This window comes from Macrobrachium rosenbergii, chromosome 37 (genome assembly GCF_040412425.1).
Source record: "Macrobrachium rosenbergii isolate ZJJX-2024 chromosome 37, ASM4041242v1, whole genome shotgun sequence".
Taxonomy (NCBI): Eukaryota; Metazoa; Arthropoda; class Malacostraca; order Decapoda; family Palaemonidae; genus Macrobrachium; species Macrobrachium rosenbergii.
Genome location: NC_089777.1, coordinates 155357 through 175624, shown reverse-complemented (window position 1 = coordinate 175624; position 20268 = coordinate 155357). Strand labels below are relative to the sequence as shown.

General features: G+C 31.7%; 1 protein-coding gene across 9 annotated transcripts in view; it reads left to right on the top strand.

The window, feature by feature from the left end:
- The window catches only part of eIF5 (eukaryotic translation initiation factor 5), a 228662-nt gene that overhangs the window by 156339 nt on the left and 52055 nt on the right, over positions 1-20268 (top strand). For all 9 annotated transcript variants that reach the window (XM_067081265.1, XM_067081260.1, XM_067081259.1 and 6 more), the window contains one exon: positions 16975-17121. In XM_067081265.1, coding sequence (XP_066937366.1) covers positions 16975-17121 — 147 coding nt within the window. The remainder of the gene's footprint in view (positions 1-16974; positions 17122-20268) is intronic.

The window sequence follows — 20268 nt, the reverse complement described above, 5'->3', positions numbered from 1 at the left end:
TCTATGACTTGCGAGTTAACTCGGGAATGCAAACATGACGTATTTCTAAGTTACCTTCATAAGTTTTAATAATTAAAAAAATTAATTACTACATACTTAAAACCAACTTAAAACAATTCAAGATAAGAGTAGCCATCCAGAACGTAATTTGTTCATAAGTTGAGTAGCGAGTGTACTTAATACAGTAAACCACCTGTATTCGCAGTCTCATGATTTGCAGACTCGCCTACTCGCTGATTTCTCTGTGGAGCATATATACGCATTATTCACTGAAAATTCGCCCATTCGCGGTATTTTTCACTGAGAAATGTTCACAAATTACTATATTTTCATTTCATTTTCATGACTAAATGCACTTTTTGTGATAAAACTATTAAAATACTCGGGTACCCAGGTAGTGCTCGAGTTACGATAATTTGATTTTGTGATGGGGTAAGCAATTAAGAATGATACGACATTATGTATCAAATATTTTTAAACTTCGTGCGGGTGCAGGCAGCAGCGTACAATCAGGCAGCGAGAGAGACCAAATTACAATAGACAAATTGCTTTTTCTCCATCTTTTTATCCCATCTTCAAGTTAAAAAAGTAAAAGAGAATGATGAAAGTATTGTTAGTAATGTTATACTCTTGTGTAAATGCGTACAGCCATAAACAACCGAACGAGAAACTGCTGTTTTGCTTATAACCAAAACGGATAGCAACAGCCGTTTTGCTTGTATTTCAACTATCTTACGGTAGTAAACAATTAACGTAGGTATAGTACAAATGATGGTAAGTAGAATAGGACTGATGTATTTTTACATAATACCCTTATTCGGTATGGATAAAAGATTGGCAAGGAAATATACTGCTAAATTTCAGCTGCAAGTTGTAGCTGAAGCTGAGAAAGCAATGTTCAAGCTGCATATGACTATAAATTGTTGTGCATCAGCAGTCTGGATGAAACTCGACCGTAATTAAAGTTGGAGAGAGTATTTTAATGAAAACTATTGGGCATGAAAGAACACAAATTTCTGATATTTTTACATAGATAAATGATAAATATGTAAAGTTTGTATTATGATAAAATCAAGTGAAAATGGAGAACGGAATCTTGCTTTTTTTTTTTTTCTTACACAAAAAACAAATATGGCCTCAAACAGCAACGTCATCTATTAACGATAAAAATAGCTAAATTAATTTCACACCGAGATATATTTAACCCATAAACCAGAAGATCGTGATTAAGTCTGCTAAAAATTGTCTGTTGGGTGACGATGTGGACGTTGGGACGCCGACTACAAAAATTTCAACCTTCGGTCAACTTTGACTCGATCAAAATGGTCGAAAAACGCAATTGTAAGCTAAGACTCTTACATTCTAGTAATATTAAATCATTTACCTTCATTTTGCAACAAATTGGAAGTCTCTAGCACAATATTTCAATTTATGGTGAATTTTTGAAAAACCTTTTTCCTTACGTCCCTCAGGTAACTCGCCGAAAATTTCAGAAATTTTTGTCATTTTGTCGTAATTTTTGCACCGCTTTATATTAGTCGGTACATAAACTTTTATATACGAAAATGTGCACAATTTCATGTAAAATACAACAAAAAACAACCCATGGTTGTAGCTCTTATCAGTTTTGAAATATTTTCATATAAATCATGATGTGCCAAAATTTCAACCTTCGGTCAACTTCAACTCGACCGAAATGGTCGAAAAACACAATTGTAAGCTAAAACTCTTACTGTCTAGTAATATTCAATCATGTACCTGTATTTTGCAACAAATTGGAAGTCTCTAGCACAATATTTCGATTTATGGTGAATTAAAAAAAAAAAACTTTTTCCTTACGTCCGCACGGTAACTCTGCCGAACATCTCGGAAATTCTTTTGTCACTTTGTCGTAATGGTTGTACCGTTTTATATTAGTTGTTACATGAAGTTTTATATATGAAATTGTGAGCAATTTCATGTAGAATACAACAAAAAATAACTCATGGTTATAGCTTTTATCAGTTTTGAAATATTTTCATATAAATCACGATAAGTGCCAAAATTTCAATCTTCGGTCAACTTTGACTCGACCAACATGGTCAAAAAACACAATTGTAAGCTAAAACTCTTACATTCTAGTAATATTCAATCATATACATTCATTTTGCAACATATTGTAAGTCTCTAGCACAATATTTCGATTTATGGTGAATTTTTGAAAAAAACTTTTTCCTTTTGCACCGTTTTATATTCGTCGTTACATAAACTTTTATATATGAAAATGTGTGCAATTTCATGTAGAATACAACAAAAAATAACTCATGGTTGTAGCTTTTATCAATTTTGAAATAATTTCATATAAATCACGATAAATAAAAAAAAATTGACCTTGGCCGGTCAACTTTAACTCATCATTCAAATGGTTGAAAACTGCAATTGTAAGCCAAAACACTTACAGTCTAGTAATATTCAATCAATTACCTTCATTTTGCAACAAACGGGAAATCTCTAGCACAATATTTCGATTTATGGTAAATTTTTGAAAAACTTTTTTACATCCGCCTGCTGCAAATTCATGCATCATTTTGTGATAATATTTTCTGTGTTGCTTTGATCGTTTTACAATTTGTTATATACCAAAATCATCGCAATTTAGTGTAAAATACAAAGAAAAAAATAACTTGTTAGCTTTAACCGTTTTGCTCACAGCGTGATTTGTATACAATTACAGTCATACCTCGAAATTACGTGAGGTTAGGTTCCGGAGCCCCTTGTGCAAGGTGAATTTTCACGTAAGTTTGGCATGGTCTTTAGAATTGCTAATACAGTAAACCCCCTCAGACCGCGGGGATGCGTACCCACACCCCCGCGAATAGGTCAAAACGAATGCTTAAAACCCCTCTAAAAACACTTAGAACTGCCCATTTTGATAGCTTAAACCAAGAAAAACCCTCAAAAATGCTTATACCTGAGTATTTTAATAGTTTTATCACAAAAAGTGCATTTATTCATGAAAATTATATGAAAATATAGTAATTAGTGAATATTTCTCAGTGAAAATACCGCCGAATGGGCGAATTTTCCGCGAATGATGGCTAGATATGTTCCACAGAGAAACCGCTGAATGTGCGAAGTCCGTGAACCGTGAGAACACGAATACGGGGGGTTTACTGTAAATGTTTATTTCCAGAGTTTAAGTACTAAATATGACCCTGATCATGCTCCCAAAGTATTAAGCTAACTTTTAAATGAACTAAAGTTAGTGGAAATTTATTTAAAATTTAGCTTATTACCCTTAAAAAGGAATACAGTAAATGGTTGACATAAAATTGAGTACTGCACAGTTTCATTAGCGCATTTACAGTAGATGACTTTTATAGTAATGTTACCCCTAATTCATAGGATGCCATTTTCTTTGTCAGAGTAAAAGCCCGATTTTCTTTGCTCACTAGGCAAAACGTCATGTGTCACAGTCATAACAAAAGTACAATTCCATAAAATATCGAAACATGTACATAATGTTGGTAGAAGGTAGTACAGTACAGGTAAAATTCAATCTATTTAAAATTATATACTGTACAGGTAATGATTTACAGTGAAGTAATAAGTTGTAAAAGTATGTTTGAGCGCTAACTACTAATGAGAGAGAGAGAGAGAGAGAGAGAGAGAGAGAGAGAGAGAGAGAGAGAGAGAGAGAGACACTGTAATAAAGTAACTGTACTGCTTTTGTATCGTATTTATGCGTTAAATATATAAATACAAATTTTCCATTCTGATTTTACACCTAAAAACATGAAAACTTAAAAATTAAACACACTTTCTACAGGGGTATCATCTTTGAAAATGCAGTAACTAAGGGTATCACATCTTGTAAAAGTACACCAACTGAACGTGCTGAAATTACATGCACATACAGATTGCACCAGCACTTTTCTTCGAGGTGAACAGAGTAATTTTCAAAGAATGACACTTATACAACTCTTAGTTACATCTCTGATATTACATTAACGAATTCATTTTATCAAATGAGCGACTGAACAAGCTCATCTCAAGGTCATGTAAAGTCCTTGTGACAAAGACTTTGCAAATGGACATAATACTTGTATGATATTTATGTACAGAAATATAAATATAAATTTTCCATATTGATATTACAGTTAAAAGCATGAAAACTTATAATTGTACTTTAAACATTAAACAAGCATTTTCTGCAGGGGTATCATCTTTGAAAAGTGCAGTAACTTTGCAAATGGATATCACATCTTGTAAAAGTACACTAAGTGAATGTGCTGAAATTACCTTTGCATCATATTTATGCATGTACAAAATTAAAAATAATACATTTTTCATGCAGATTTTACACAAGCATGAAATGCATTTTTCATACAGATTTTACAGATAAAAGCATGAAATGCATTTTTCATACAGATTTTACACATAAAAGCATGAAATGCATTTTTCATATGATTTTACACAAAAGCATGGAAGCATTTTTCATACAGATTTTACACAAAAGCATGAACTGCATTTTTCATACAGATTTCACACACAAAAGCATGAAACCTTGTAAATTACTTCAAAAATTAAACATAACCACTTCTGCAGGGTTACGCAAGAATTTTGTGTCGGTGAAAAAATCGTGTATGCCAGTTAGTTAGGTTCCAGTGAAAAGTCTCTGTGTGTGTATTTATTTATATAAATATAAATACATATACATATATATATATATATATATATATATTATATATATATATATATATATATGCACAGGGTGTTTCGAAATTAGAGCCCCCCCCCTCTACAGCATGAACTAAAATTGATATGGACAGAAACAAAAGTAATTCAGAACAGGTATTTAAGTTTCTCTCTTGAGTATTTGATATTTTGTGTGGCCTACATCTGCCTGCACCACAGCCTGCATACTTGAGGGTATGATTTCAGCAAATCGCAAAAAAGCTGAGACTCAAACTCCATTTCCTGAGCACTTGGTCACTCTCTTCATTAGGTCGCCGAGGCTTGGTATACCATCATAGTTCACTGTGCGCACTTCAACACGATCCTTTAAGATACTACCAATGTTTTCACACACATTAAGGTCAGGGGAGCAACCTGGAAATTCACTTGACGAGAAGATATCAATACCACTGTTTCAAAGCAGCTCCTGTGTCTGAAGAGTCTTGAAACATGGTGCCTTATCATGCAAAAATGTGACTACTTCAACAGATTACACATTTTCAGGATCTTTGAGGAAAGGAAATACTCCACCAGTAAGCACAGTTTCTCTGAAGTATTTGCCATTTCATGACTGTCCTTTTTCTTTGATGATCCACATTAACTGATTGGCTGTGAAACACAGAAAAATTCCCAAACATTCAGGAAATTTCACAACTTGGTGATAGCGCACATCATCACTGATATCATCCAACTTTGCAGCCCAATTGTTGCCATTTTTATGATTTGGCTTCCTGACTGTGTAAATGAAGAATTCATCTGATGCGGCAACATGGAGAAAGTGAGCTTCATCCCAATCTTTAAGAAATGAACCACAAAACCATGCACGGTCTTCTCTCTGTTGCTGAGTGATGTTGGGCTTGCTGATAACATGAAATGGCTTGATACCAACTCACGATATACAGCACTATAACTTCTCTTCTTTCCCATTTTTGTTTCTAGTTCAAGTGCCAATTTACATAAAGACTTTCTTGGTCTACCCTCTGCCTCAGCTATGATGTCTTTTGACTCCTGAGAAAGGACTTCATGCCTCTCAAGATTCTCACTCTTTTCGTGATGACAGTCATATAGATTTCTGTTCCAGTTTCTTTTAACAAAGTACTCATCTCTCTTAATGTATTCAGCTATCCAGGAATGTGAAATGAAGGCTGTGCTAGCATCCCTGGCCTCTCTGAAGGTTGTAGCGCTGATTCGGTCAATCTATCTGATTTCCTTCGAGTCATTAGCCACGGCTGTATCTAACTCCATCACTCAGTCTGTAAATACAAGAAATGTAAAATGAAAAATAGCTTAATAGAAACTTGAAATAATGTACTTGGAGATAGGTGTTCTGTGGGGGGCCTCTAATTTTGAAACACCGGTATATATATATAATTATATATATATTATATATATATATATATATATATATATATATATATATATATAATATATATATATATAACTGTGGAGCATCACTATATTGTGATGAAAATAATGATTAAAGCCACAATAATATAATTGATAAATTGTATATTTTAAGACACAAAAATATACAAAAAAGGGGATAAAACTCAAAAAGGGAGCTTTAGTCCGTTTCCCATCACATAACTGGTCCTCTTCAGTCATATATATATATATATATATATATATATATATATATATATATATATATATATATATATATATATATATATATATATATATATATATATATATATATATATATATATATATATATATATATACAATAATATATATATATAATATATATATATATATATATATATACATAATATATATATATAATATATATATATATATATATATATATATATATATATATATTTCTATATATATATGTATATATATATATATATGATACTATATATAATATATATATATATACTTATATATATAATATATATAATATATATATATATAATACATATATAATATATATATATATATATATATATATATATATATATATATATATAATTATAATATATATATATTCATATATATATATATATTTTATGAAAATAAGAGGCCCATAAAACACTATTAAACGTTGAAACCATATATTTTGGCACTTGTTTCTGTCCATCTGTTCATCTCCATTTCCAGTATAACAAAGGACATTATCTGGATTGTTACAATAGCCTTTCTTACTGATATCTTAATACAGAAGGTGTGGCCTGTTTCACAACTCCGATGTTTAAGGTAACAGTGGCGTTTCTCTAAGAAGGGATGATTGACCAAATAGTGGTTTTTGGCCTCCTCTTCCCGTTTGTTTCCGATGGATCTTTAATTCGCGTTTTTGGTCATCTTCTTAAAATTCCGAATTAATTTGGTGTCAATGAGTTTCTCTTGTCATCATCATCTCTCACAACCAGGTTCATAGTAAATGGTTTTGATTCAGCACTATATCTTCCAGCATCTTTCTTTTATGCGGATTCATTTCTAGTTCTCTTTTCCAAACCAACTCCCCATCTTTTCCAATTAATGACATGCCCTGATTATTTCTAATAGTAATCTAAATTTAGCAACTCTCGCAGCTTTCCATACTGATCCTTTGTGTTCTCCAAGGCGGCGATCTACCTGTCTGAACATAATAAATGTCAAAACTTAACTTTCATTCACGGTATCTTCTAATTCCTTCGGCTTCTTCTTTTGTTTTTATATCGTTAAGCGAACTCCCGTCTTGGATTGGGATAATGGAAAATGAAAGGATTATCAGAATGAGTTGCTGGGTGGCCTTTTGGATGTTTTCATCGCATGAAAACATCCAAAAGATTACCCAGCAACTCAGTTCTGATAATCCTTTCATTTTCCATTATCCCAAATCCATCGAGTTCTGGTAGATCAACGCTTAACATAGGATCTAAATAACAAAAGGGAAGAATTCCCTCTACCAAGATACCGTGGCACAACAAATTTCATGACATTTATGTAGGAGAAGACAGGGTAGCTCTTTCCAAGCTCAGCAAAGAATAACAGAGCACAAAAGATTAGTACGTTACATCGAGAGTTCGAATTTCTCCTACATATTAGAAATACAGGGCATGTCATTAACTGGACCTGGGGGTGCGGAGTTGGTTTTCAAGAGTAGCTGTCCCCATAAAAGAAAGATGCTGGAATCTGCTATCATCAATCAAACCAACAATATGAACCTGTCAGGAGGACATTGGAAATCACCCCCTTCATTGACACCTTAATCCTCGCAGACCATTTTTGAAGAAGATGACCAAGAAACGCATTTCGGACCAGATCCATCGCCAAACGGGAGCTAATGAGGCCAAAACCACTAGGGAATTTGGTCAATCTCCTCCCTTCTTAAGAAACGCCACCTCCTTAACATCGGAGGCCCAAGGCCACACCTTCATTTTTTTGAAAATATATACCATTGTAACTTTCCCACCTGTCCATATTCTACCAGTGGAACACAATGCACAGAAAACAAGTGCCCAAATATATGGTTTCAACGCTTAAATAGTGTTTTATGGGCCTTCTTATTTTCTGTATTACACTGTAGTATTACAGGAAAAGACATTCAACATATATATATATATAATTTTATATATATATATAATATATATATAGCGGCGTTATATATATATATAATATATATATATATAATATATATATATATCATATTCATATATATATATATATATATTATATATATATATATATAAAAAAAATATATATATATATATATATATATATATATATAATATATATATATATATATATATATATATTTATATATTCATATATATATATATATAATATATATATATATATATATATTTTCTATATAATATATATATATATATATATATATATACATATATATATATAAATATATATATATATATCATATATAAATATATATATATAATATATATATATATATATATATATATATATGTATATATACCCTATTTTATATATTTTTATATATATATATATATATTATTCATTCTTATATATATATATATTTATATAATTATATATATATATATATATATATATAATATATAAATATATAAATATATAATATATAATATATAATATATAATATATAAATATATAATATATAAATATATTTCTTATATATATATTATATATATTTATATATTATATATATATATATATATATATATATAAAAATAACCGATATATCTATATATATTTTTATATAATCTCATATATGTATGTATGTATGTATGTATGTATGTATGTAATTTGTATGTATGTATGTATGTATTTTGTATGTATGTATGTATGTATGTATGTATGTATGTATGTATGTATGTATGTATGTATGTATGTATGTATGTATGTATAATAAATATGTATGTATGTATGTATGTATGTATGTATATATATATAAATATATAGTATATATATTTATATATATATATATATAATATTTATATATATATATATATATATATATATATATATATATATATATATAGCATGACCATCACTAATCCTGCATCACTGACCTGAGGGTGTTGGGATTAGCCATTTTGCCGGATCAGCCATTTATTAGGCTAGAATACATGAAACCCAGTAGCTAAGCACCTCATCTTGGAATTAAAAAATCCCATAAATCAGTGCAAGTTGGTTAATAATCAAAAGACAATTATCAAATACAGGTAGTGCTCGAGTTACGATAATTCGACTTAAGATATTTCTAGTTTACGATGGGGTTAGCAATTAATACCGGCATGAAAATATTTAGGAAATATTTTTTTATTTCGTGCAGGCAGCAGGTACAATCAGGCAGCGAGAGAGACCAACTTACAATAGAAAAACTTCTTTTCCTCATCTCTTTATTCCATCTGCTAGTTAAAAAAGTAAAAGAGAATGATAAAAGTATTGTTAGTAACGTTATACTCTTGCGTAAATGCGTACAGCCATAAACAACCAAACGGGAAACAGTTGTTTTGCTAATAATCGTATCGGATAACAACTGTTTTGCTTGTTTTTCAACCACCGTACGGTAATACACAATTACGGTAGTTATGTTACAAATGACGTTAAATACTGTACAATGGGAGTGATATATTTTTTACACTATACCCTTATTCACTTTGGAGAAAAGATTGGTAGGGAAATATACTGCTAAAGTAACTTTAAGCTGTAAGTTGTAGCTGAGGCTGAGAAAACAATGTTCAAGCTGCTAATGACTATAAATTATCGTGCATCGGCAACGTGGATGAAACTCGACCGTAAATAAAACTGGAGAGAATGTATTTTAATCAAAACTACTGGGCATGAAAGAATACAAATTACTACTGTTTTCACACCGATAAAAGATGAATACATAAAGCTTGTATTATGATGAAATCAAGAGAAAATAGCAAACGGAATCTTGATTTTTTTTTACACAAAACAAATGCCCCCAAAATGTTCAGCCGCGATTCCCGCGAACGTCATACATTAACGAAAAAATAGCTAAATTAATTTCACAACGAGACATATTTAAGTTATATTTCGACTTAAAAACACTTCGTGTAACAAAAAATATTCGTGTCCCAAATAGATAAAGTATCCATATTCATTTACGCTAACTAGAAGCAAGAAAAGCGCTTTGAACTTAGTTAAATGCGGCGAAACAAACACCGCGATATCAATTTCCAAAACAAAACATTGATCGCAATTTATAATACAAGAGCAGTATGAGAATATATGTAATAGGAAACAATGTAGTAATGCATAACTTTTTAAAAGATCCATGAAAAAGATGTTTGTATAATACTGTTAATATGTGAATAGAGTTCAGTATAATGTAGGCAAAGCTACCAGTTTGTTGATGCAGCACACTGCGCCACTAAATCGAAGCGGCCGGCGAGCGAGTTAGCGCAGCAACCCGGCAAATTTGAAAATTAGTGCGGAAAGCATTTGAAATTACTCTAGCCGAAATTTGTGACTACTGATTGTTCCGATTACTGATTGTTCGGACTACTGATTGCCGGATTAGTGATGGTCAACCTGTATATGTATATATGTATGTATATATATATATATATATATTATATATATATATATATATATATATATATTATATATATATATATATATATATATATATATATATATATTATATATATATATATATATATATATATATATATATATATATATATATATATATATATATATATATATATATATATATATATATATATATATATATATATATATATATATATATATATATATGTATATATATATATATATATATATATATATATATATAATATATATATATATAATATATTTATATATATATATATATTATATATATATATATATATATATATATATATATATATATATATATATATATATATATATATATATATATATATATATATATATATATATATATATATATATATATATATATATATATATATATATATATACACACATTTATATATACATATATATATATATATGTAAATATGTACATAGATATATCTATATTATATATATACATATATATATATGTAATATATATTATATATTTATTACTAAGTAAAGGACGAAAGAGTTGAAAGGCCTCACAGCACTCCAGTGTTTCCGTTTCCTTTGTTGATTTTATCTCTATATATCCATCACTTTCCATATTTTCGTAATTCAGTTATATATCATATATACATATTGTTACGTGTGGGGGCTTGTCTGATGAGTTTATTACTTGATTAATGTAATTTATTAGGCCCTGAGTGCCAAGGACACACGTAACATGTCAGTTGAAGCTCAAATTAACCTCAAACAGATGTTTATTAATGGAATAAGGTTGCCAGTCGAGAAGAAAACGCTGACACAAAGAATATATAGTTAGCTAGGAAATTAACTGAACAATCACCCAACTTTGGACGCAGCCAATTTTCCCTTCGCTTCAGTCAGATTTTTAACAACGGATTATCGTAAGCAGTAGCACTGGTAAAAGACTATTCCTCTTACGAGCAATGGGATCGAGACACAAGGCTGCCTAAATGCTGTAAATTACTTATTTAACCTTCCCTAATTCCTAGTTCCTTCACAGGAATAGTTGAATGTCGCTAATCAATATAAATTATTCTTAATCTAGACTTCATAAAGGTAACTTGGATACCTAGGTTATCTAGATGGTGGTGAAGGGGGAAAACAAAGGAACTGGAAATACAGAAAGAGATACTAGCAAATCGGCAAAACTTTGCCAAAAATTCAGACTTACCCTGGACGAAAGTTGTTTGCGCATACAATGGATGATCGGAAATCTTGATACTAGCAGTCTTCCCAATTCATTAATAGCAAGGAAAAAACAGTCAAAGGGACGGCAGTACAAGACGCATGTCTCTCGCATGCACGCTAATTTCTCTCTGCTCCATCTTCGGTCAAACCAAGGCGGCTGGGAGTGCCCTGGTATGGCTTTATGCCTCAGGTCTGCAATTTTGTCAAAACATTTTCCAAACATAGAACAGGGACAAGGAAGCTTAAGACCACCGTCAATAGAGGTTACTTGGTGAAACTTTCCCTATGGGTTTAGGCCCCTAATGCTACCTAGTCCTGCTACGGACGTTAATTTTTTGAAGTGCCGGGCCTACCCTGCTCGGACAAAGACGTCTCCCTGTCGTTGTTCGTGTATTTTCTCTACAATAAAACTGCATAGAGGGCGAACAGCAGAATATTTATAATATATATATATATATATATATATATATATATATATATATATATATATATATATATATATATATATTATATATATATATATATATATATATATATATATATATATATATATATATATAAATTATATATATATATATATATATATATATATATATATATATATATATATATATATATATATACATATATATATATATATATACATATATATATATATACATACATATACATATTACATATATAATATATAATATATAATATATAATATATATATATATATATATATATATATATATATATATATATATATATATATATATATATATATATATATATACAATTTATACACACACACACCCACATACTTAAAAACAGGGGTCCATGGAGGAAGGAAGGGGTTTATTTTAATTTAGATACTGCCAGTTGGGCCAAAGGAAAATACCAGAGTTTAAACAACATGCAGGGAAGAGGTTTTTCACGTACCTTATTTTACCCAATTTGATCAAATGTTAGAAAGTTGCCATGGGAAATGAGGGATTTATTTATGTTACAATGAATTTATTTACACATGAAGCAATGAAATGACACTGGGAATTGAAAAAACAACAAAAGTGAGAATGACGCAAGAATCAAATTCACAAGGACGTCAATAGCACGTCATTAACTTGACACTGTAATAAGGCGTAATTTAACCTGCTGAGGGGGCTTTCTTGCAACGGGCAGGTAACTAGACTTTCTTGGATGTACTCTATGGCAGTTTTCTAGGGGACTAAATTACAAGGCTTGGTTGACTGAGGTACAAAGCAGGATTCCTGAAATGAAGAGCCAGGCTTAGTAATTGCATGCGCTGGAAAGTTATCACATGAAACCTAAGCACTAGGGAGAATTCAATCACTTGAGTGCTTAATATTAGTAGCCCTTATTTAACACAATGGAGGAAGTTTCGGTGATATGAAGTAGACTGTCAGATCACGGAAACTTGTACTGGCACTGGGGAGAGAGAGCATGGGCTGTGTCGTCAATCTCAAAACAAGGGGTAGCTTGAAGGAGAATGGAAAAGTTCAAAATTAGGAATTGGGGAGAAATTTACTATGAGAGAAAGAATTGTACTGGCAGTAGACTGCTACTCAGACATATCTGATGCTGTTGCATGAGCTCTTTGCAAGACAAACTGGGTCGCTGGCGCTTGTTCACTACCACACAAAGGAAAGAGAGAAGGTTTTTTACGTCCTCTCGTGCCGGCGTTCTGAGTGCGTCTCTGCTGTTTCTTGCCTCGCCTCGTGGTTTGAAGACATCTTCTAGTGCGTTCGTTCGTGCGCAAGCAGGTCACATCTGAAAGCAAGTCTTAAGCTAATAAAGGGTCACACGGAAAAGAGACCTTATAACTAAGTCCCTAAGGCTCAAAGTACTAGCCCCCCCCTCAGAAAGGCTTTCGCCTTTTATGCATAACGAACTTCCTAGTCTCTCTTCTACCCTAACAAGTTCCTCGTTGGATGGTGGGTTCCATTCTCTGCTAGCACTCTGCTAGCCCCACATTCGATTCTCCAACCGGCCAATGAAAAATTAGAGGAATTTATTTTAATTTCTCGCTATAATGTGGTTCGGATTCCACAATAAGCTGTAGGTCCCGTTGCTAGGTAACCAATTGGTTCTTAGCCAAGTAAAATAAATCTAATCCTTGGGGCCAGCCCTCTCTAGGAGAGCTGTTGATCAGCTCAGTTGTCTGGTTAAACTTAAGATACACTTTTTTTTCTACCCAAACGAAGGAGATGCATCGACTGATCACGCTTATTCTGAATAAATACTCCATTAGATAGTATACCATCCAGTTTGAATGAGGTCCTTTTAGTAATTGTATAATATATATGTATACGAGTATGTATGTATGTTTGGATAATCTGGGCAGCATGTTCTTTAAACAAAAATGACAGGGACAAAGGATCAAGGGATAATACAGGGTGGAGATCAACATTCCTGGTGGAAGTAGCTTCAATGAAGACAAAACTGTTGATTTCTGTAGACTAGACTTTGCCATATTAAATTATCCAGTACTGATGGATTAACCAGTTTTGATGTGATATCTTTATTTACTAAAGTTCCTATTGATGACTTACTTCAGTATTCATCACAACATTTGGACTGGTATAATCTAGAATTACCTACCAATGTTATTGTTAATTTGATATCCCTTTGTATAAAAACTTGTAAATTCACTTTCAGTGGTAATTTTTTTGAACAAATATTTGGTACAGCTATGGGAACCCTCTTTCGCCACTTTTGTCTAATATTTACATGGAATTTTTTTTGAGTCTAGTCTTATTCCAAGGAATCTCTTCTCAGAAAGGTGTTTTGGGTTACATAAGTAGATGATGGTTTTTGTATTAAAGAAAATGTAAATATTCCTGTACAAGAGTAAAATACAATTTTTTATACTGTAATACAGGTGTACAGTACTGTAATTTATACCAAAGAATGTATGAAAGATTATAAAAACTAATATCATACTAATACAATTTTTTCAAAAACCAAAAATTTGTATTATCTTTAACCCTGCAAAGATGGTGTGGCCACATGATTCAGGGAATTTTGGAATGTAAAAATGTACTATTTGTGTACATATACAGTACACTCAGGTTCCAACTTCTTTTATGAGTTGTAATTGCCTAGTGGGCAGCACTCTTGCCTTCAGTTGAGAGACCTCTTTTAGATCCTGATGTGAATCAGAAATATATATATTATACATATATATATATATATATATATATATTATATGATATAGAAATAATTTATATAATTTATATATATATTATATTATATATGTACATAATATTATACAACATTAACATAATATATAATAATAATAAAATAATATAATATATAATAATAATATAATATAAATATATACAAATTTAATATTATCTTGAATAAACATATATACATATATACATATATACATATATATATATATATAGGCATATATATATATACATATCATTTATATATACATATAATATATATATTATATAATATATTATATATATATATATATTATATGTTTATATATATATCTATATATATATATATATATATATATATATATATATATATATATATATATATATATATATATATATTATATATATCTTAGAGTTGCTGGACAACATATGTGTTTGTGGGACTGAGACTTGGATATATATATATATATATATAGTTATATATATATATATATATATATATATATATATCTGTATGTATATACCTATATATATATATATATATTAATATATATATATATATATATTGTATATATATATATATATATAAATATATATATTACATATACATACATATACATATACATATAGAAAGAGTTGCTAAAAATGTGCATATGTGTTGTGGGACTGAGACAGCAGAGCCTGTCCATTTATCACTTATAAATTCCCCTTAGGGTGAAAAAATTGTAACTTTTAAATGATATTCCTGAGACAGCGTGGATTTGATATTAAAAGTTAATTTGTAAATCCATGATTGTATATAAATCAATTTGTGATAAAAATGTTTTATATATATATAATATATATATATATATATATAATGAAGTATATATATATATATATATATATATATATATATATATATATATATATATATATATATATATATATATATATATATATATATATCTATATAGCCATAATATATATATACATATATAATATATATATATATATATATTTTAGCATTTATATATATATATATATTATATATATATATACATATATATATATATACACATATATATATATATATATATATATATATATATATATATATATATATATATATATATATATATATATATATATACACACATATAAACACACACATATAGACATACTGTATATATATGATTATAGGGCCGAGACAGGCTATAGTAGATCCCAAATGCCGTGGTCTTGTCAAGCTGATGCCCACAACAAGTAAAAGAAATAACTGGTCCCTCTGGCGAGCACAGAGCCAGAGGTGAGGATGAATAATTAAAGAATCCTTCTAGAGGCAAGGAAGGACAGATCCACACAGCTGCAATCTCCTGAGGGCAGGTAATCCCAAAAATGTCTAGTAATGACAACATCAGCAGCAACAACAGGCAAATCAGCAACCCCTTGATATATGGCTCAGAAACATACTGTCGTTTTACTGTGAGGAAGCATGAGAGGAATCCTCATCAGCGGGTGGGGCATAAGCATCGCTAAGCCATAAAAAGAGAAAACAAAATGGTAATAACAGGTAAAGAATCGTAGGGCCCTGGCCAGTGAGGAGGAAACTGGAGACTGCCAAAAGACTTGATGTTAAAATTACAAAATAACACAGGACTAAGATATGAAAAGGCAAAACAGGCAACAATCAGAAAATATTATACACACGTATGTACACGTGATGAGAGAGAGAATAGAGAATATTGTGCTTTCCACTCTTTTGGCTGGTGTAGTTTTGTGTGAGCTTTTCCTAAGATTTGTTCAAATTTATATGTCTGCAATTGATAAAATGATGGTAATGGATGTTTGCTCTTTATTTCAGGATGACAATTGGTGTATTGATACCAGTGATCAGGCAGTAAAGGAGAGGCAGGAAACTTTGACATCGGGAGTGAAAAATCTTACGGTATCTAATGACATTGAGAAGACCCAAAGTGAACGGCTGGAAGTGTTTTTCGAGTATTGCAAGGTAATAGATAAAAGCTGTACAAAATTTTTCTCTCTCACTTTTGATGTATAGCTATTTTAAGGATTTTTGTGTTTGCAATATGCTGAATGTGGTGGTCGTCGAGTTTAAAAAGTTATTTATATATACAGTTGCACACAGCTGTAAACTGGGCAGGTTGAAGGTTCAGTTAATTAACCCTTTGTGTCCGGTTGTGATAATGTGAGGCATAATAATAGGTCTTGGCATTCAATCCAGCCTGGTTCAGGTGGGAATTTATATTTTACGCCATGCTGTTTGAATGAATTTTGCGGGAAAAATTTGCATGTCACTTGAATCAGCCATAAATGTCTTATGGCAACACACACACCACAGCTGGTGATATGAGGAAGGAATCTGAAGAACAGTCTCCCATAGGATGTCACGAGGTAAGGCACTACGTCTCCCCATTGCAATGCATCTTGAATATATTTTCCCATAAAGATGCTCTGGGATTGTTGCTAGCTTTAGTTTTTATCATGTATAATAGTACGACAGCTGTAACTGTAACTCTGAAAACAAGCTCAGGGTTGGAAATATTCTCTTTCAACTTTCTGTGGAAGGTACAGGAAATTTTCTAGAATTTTCTCTCTTATACTATGTGCATTTGCATATCTTCCTCTTTCCATTGATTTTTTTTTTAATTGGCTAACCTTAAAGTTTTCTTGGTTTAAAAGTGTTCTTAATGTATATTTTAGCCTGGCCTGTAAGGGTTAATGTTGATATACATATAGCCCATACCATACCCTGGAACCAACTTTTGTAGCTCATAGCTGAAAAATTTAATTTTGAGCCACTATATAAGTATTTAGAATCTAAAGGATTGCTAGCTGATGGTCAATATGCATACAGGAAGCAGTTAGGTACCTGCAGTATTCTTTTAGACTGACATGCCATTTGCAAGGGAACCTTGATAAGGGTTTTGAGTGCAGAGTAGTTCAGATAGATTTTAGTAAATCACAAGGCGCTTATTTATAAACTTCAGAATCTTGGAGTGGGTGGTTATGTTTTAGGATTACTTCAAGATTTCCTTACAAGCAGCAGCACCGAGTTGCTGTGGACAGAATCTTTGGTGAACCAAGACCTATTGTATCTGGGGTTCCACAGGGCAGTGTTCTTGGTCCACTGTTATTTTTAGTATATACAGGCAGTCCCTGGTTATTGGCGATTCGATTTTACGGCGCTTGTCTATTGACGATGATAACCGAATTTTCAATACCGATTCCTGTTTATCGGCGCTGATCTCTGGTTATTGGTGCTGATCCATGGTTGTTGGCGGCACTGATAACTGGACCCCGACGCCGATAACCGGATACTGGCGTTATTATCGCCGATTTTCGGTTGTCGGCGATTTTCAGTTAATCGTCACGCTGTCGGGAATGGAACCCCGCCGATAACCGGGGACTGCCTGTATACAAGTAATACGGTTGTTGGCTCGAAAACAAGATTGTTCAGTACGCTGATGTTCCAACACTTGTGGGTGCAGTAAAGTCTCCACTTATGAAGAATGAAGCTGCCTTCAGCCTCACTCAGGACATGGACTGGATCAGCGAATGGTGTAACCAGGGGGGTATGAGGCTGAACTCCAGTAAAAAGAAAACTGTTGATAAGCAGATTTCGTACAGATTTCCCACCCCATCCTACCCTTCAGGTGGATGGAACGTTGCTGGATGACTCTGATGCTTTTAACTATTCTAGGTGTAACTTTTGACTCATCTAACTTTTGAGAAACATCTAATGAAAGTTTTAGAAAATGTCGCACAAAAGTTAGATATTGTTCGTGAGGCCTCATATATTTATAGCAGTGATAAAATCAGTGCAACCTATTTTAGGTCTTTTCTACTTCCTGTACTTGATTATTGTAGAGCCTCATGGCTCAGTGGTTACAGCAGCAGCCGATAAAGATGGTCTGTGGCGCTTGGTTCAAACTTGAAGAGCCGACTGATCAGAGAGGCAGACACTTTGCTATCTGTGTAGACATCCCGGTTTATATATGTAATCAATGGATAGGTTTGCTTAAAAAGCAAATGGGTGTTACAGACTAAATACACACTAAATACACACACAAAACAAAGCCACTACAACACCTTCTAAAAACATAACAAACATCTCATTTTCTAGGCAACTTCGTACTAACCTTGGCAACAACCTTGCTGGGAAGAACTTTCCAATTGATTTTGGTATGATACATTGGCTACTTCAGGTTGCTTGGTCTAAGTGATGTCAGGCAAGGCAGCCGATCGAGACTACAGGTCTGTAAAGCCAAATCAAAAGTCCTTCAAAGAAGGCATCGTGCTTACCCCATACAAAAATGGGAAAAAAGCATGTTAAAAGAAGAAGAAGAAGTACTTGAGTACTGTTCTTTGGTGTGGATGTCTGCTTCTGCCAGAGATTTATCTCTTTTAGATAGAGTGGTTCATTCATGGTGGTAGGTTTGTTTCCTAATACAGTAATAGCTATGACTTGGACTGCCGACAGATGGTCTCTTTGTCACTTTTTCATAAGTTGTATTTCAACAGAGATCTTTCACATTCACGATTTGTCACTTTTTCATAAGTTGTATTTCAACAGAAATCTTTCACATTCACGATTTATGTTACTTTTTCATACGTTGTATTTCAACAGAGATCTTTCACATTCACGATTTATCCCAGATCCCCTGTTTCTGCTGAGAGCAACCAGATTTGCTGAACAGCAGCACCAATATGCAGTAAATGTGCCTCATTGTTGAACTTCTTAGTTTCAGAGGTCCTTTATTTCTCACACCTTTGGACTTTAGAAGAGCCTCCCAGAGGATATCTTGCAATTGGATCTTCAGAAGGGCAAGCAAAAATGCAATGCATTATGCATTACTATCCTGATGATGTTCTTTTTTGCATTTTGATACATTTTTACAGTACTCGACAAAACTTTAGTCCGCCCTCACTCAACTCAAAACATGTCAACATAACTAAACTACAAATAGGCTAATAACAACACAATTCTAAGTCTAAATTACCTTTATTAGTATTCACTAATATTTAGTAGGACAATTTTCGTTTAATCACCTCCTTCAGTCATTTTGGTACAGACAAGGCCAAATTATGAAGCATTTCCTTGTATGTTGTTCCAAGATGCCCCTGGATTTCTGCC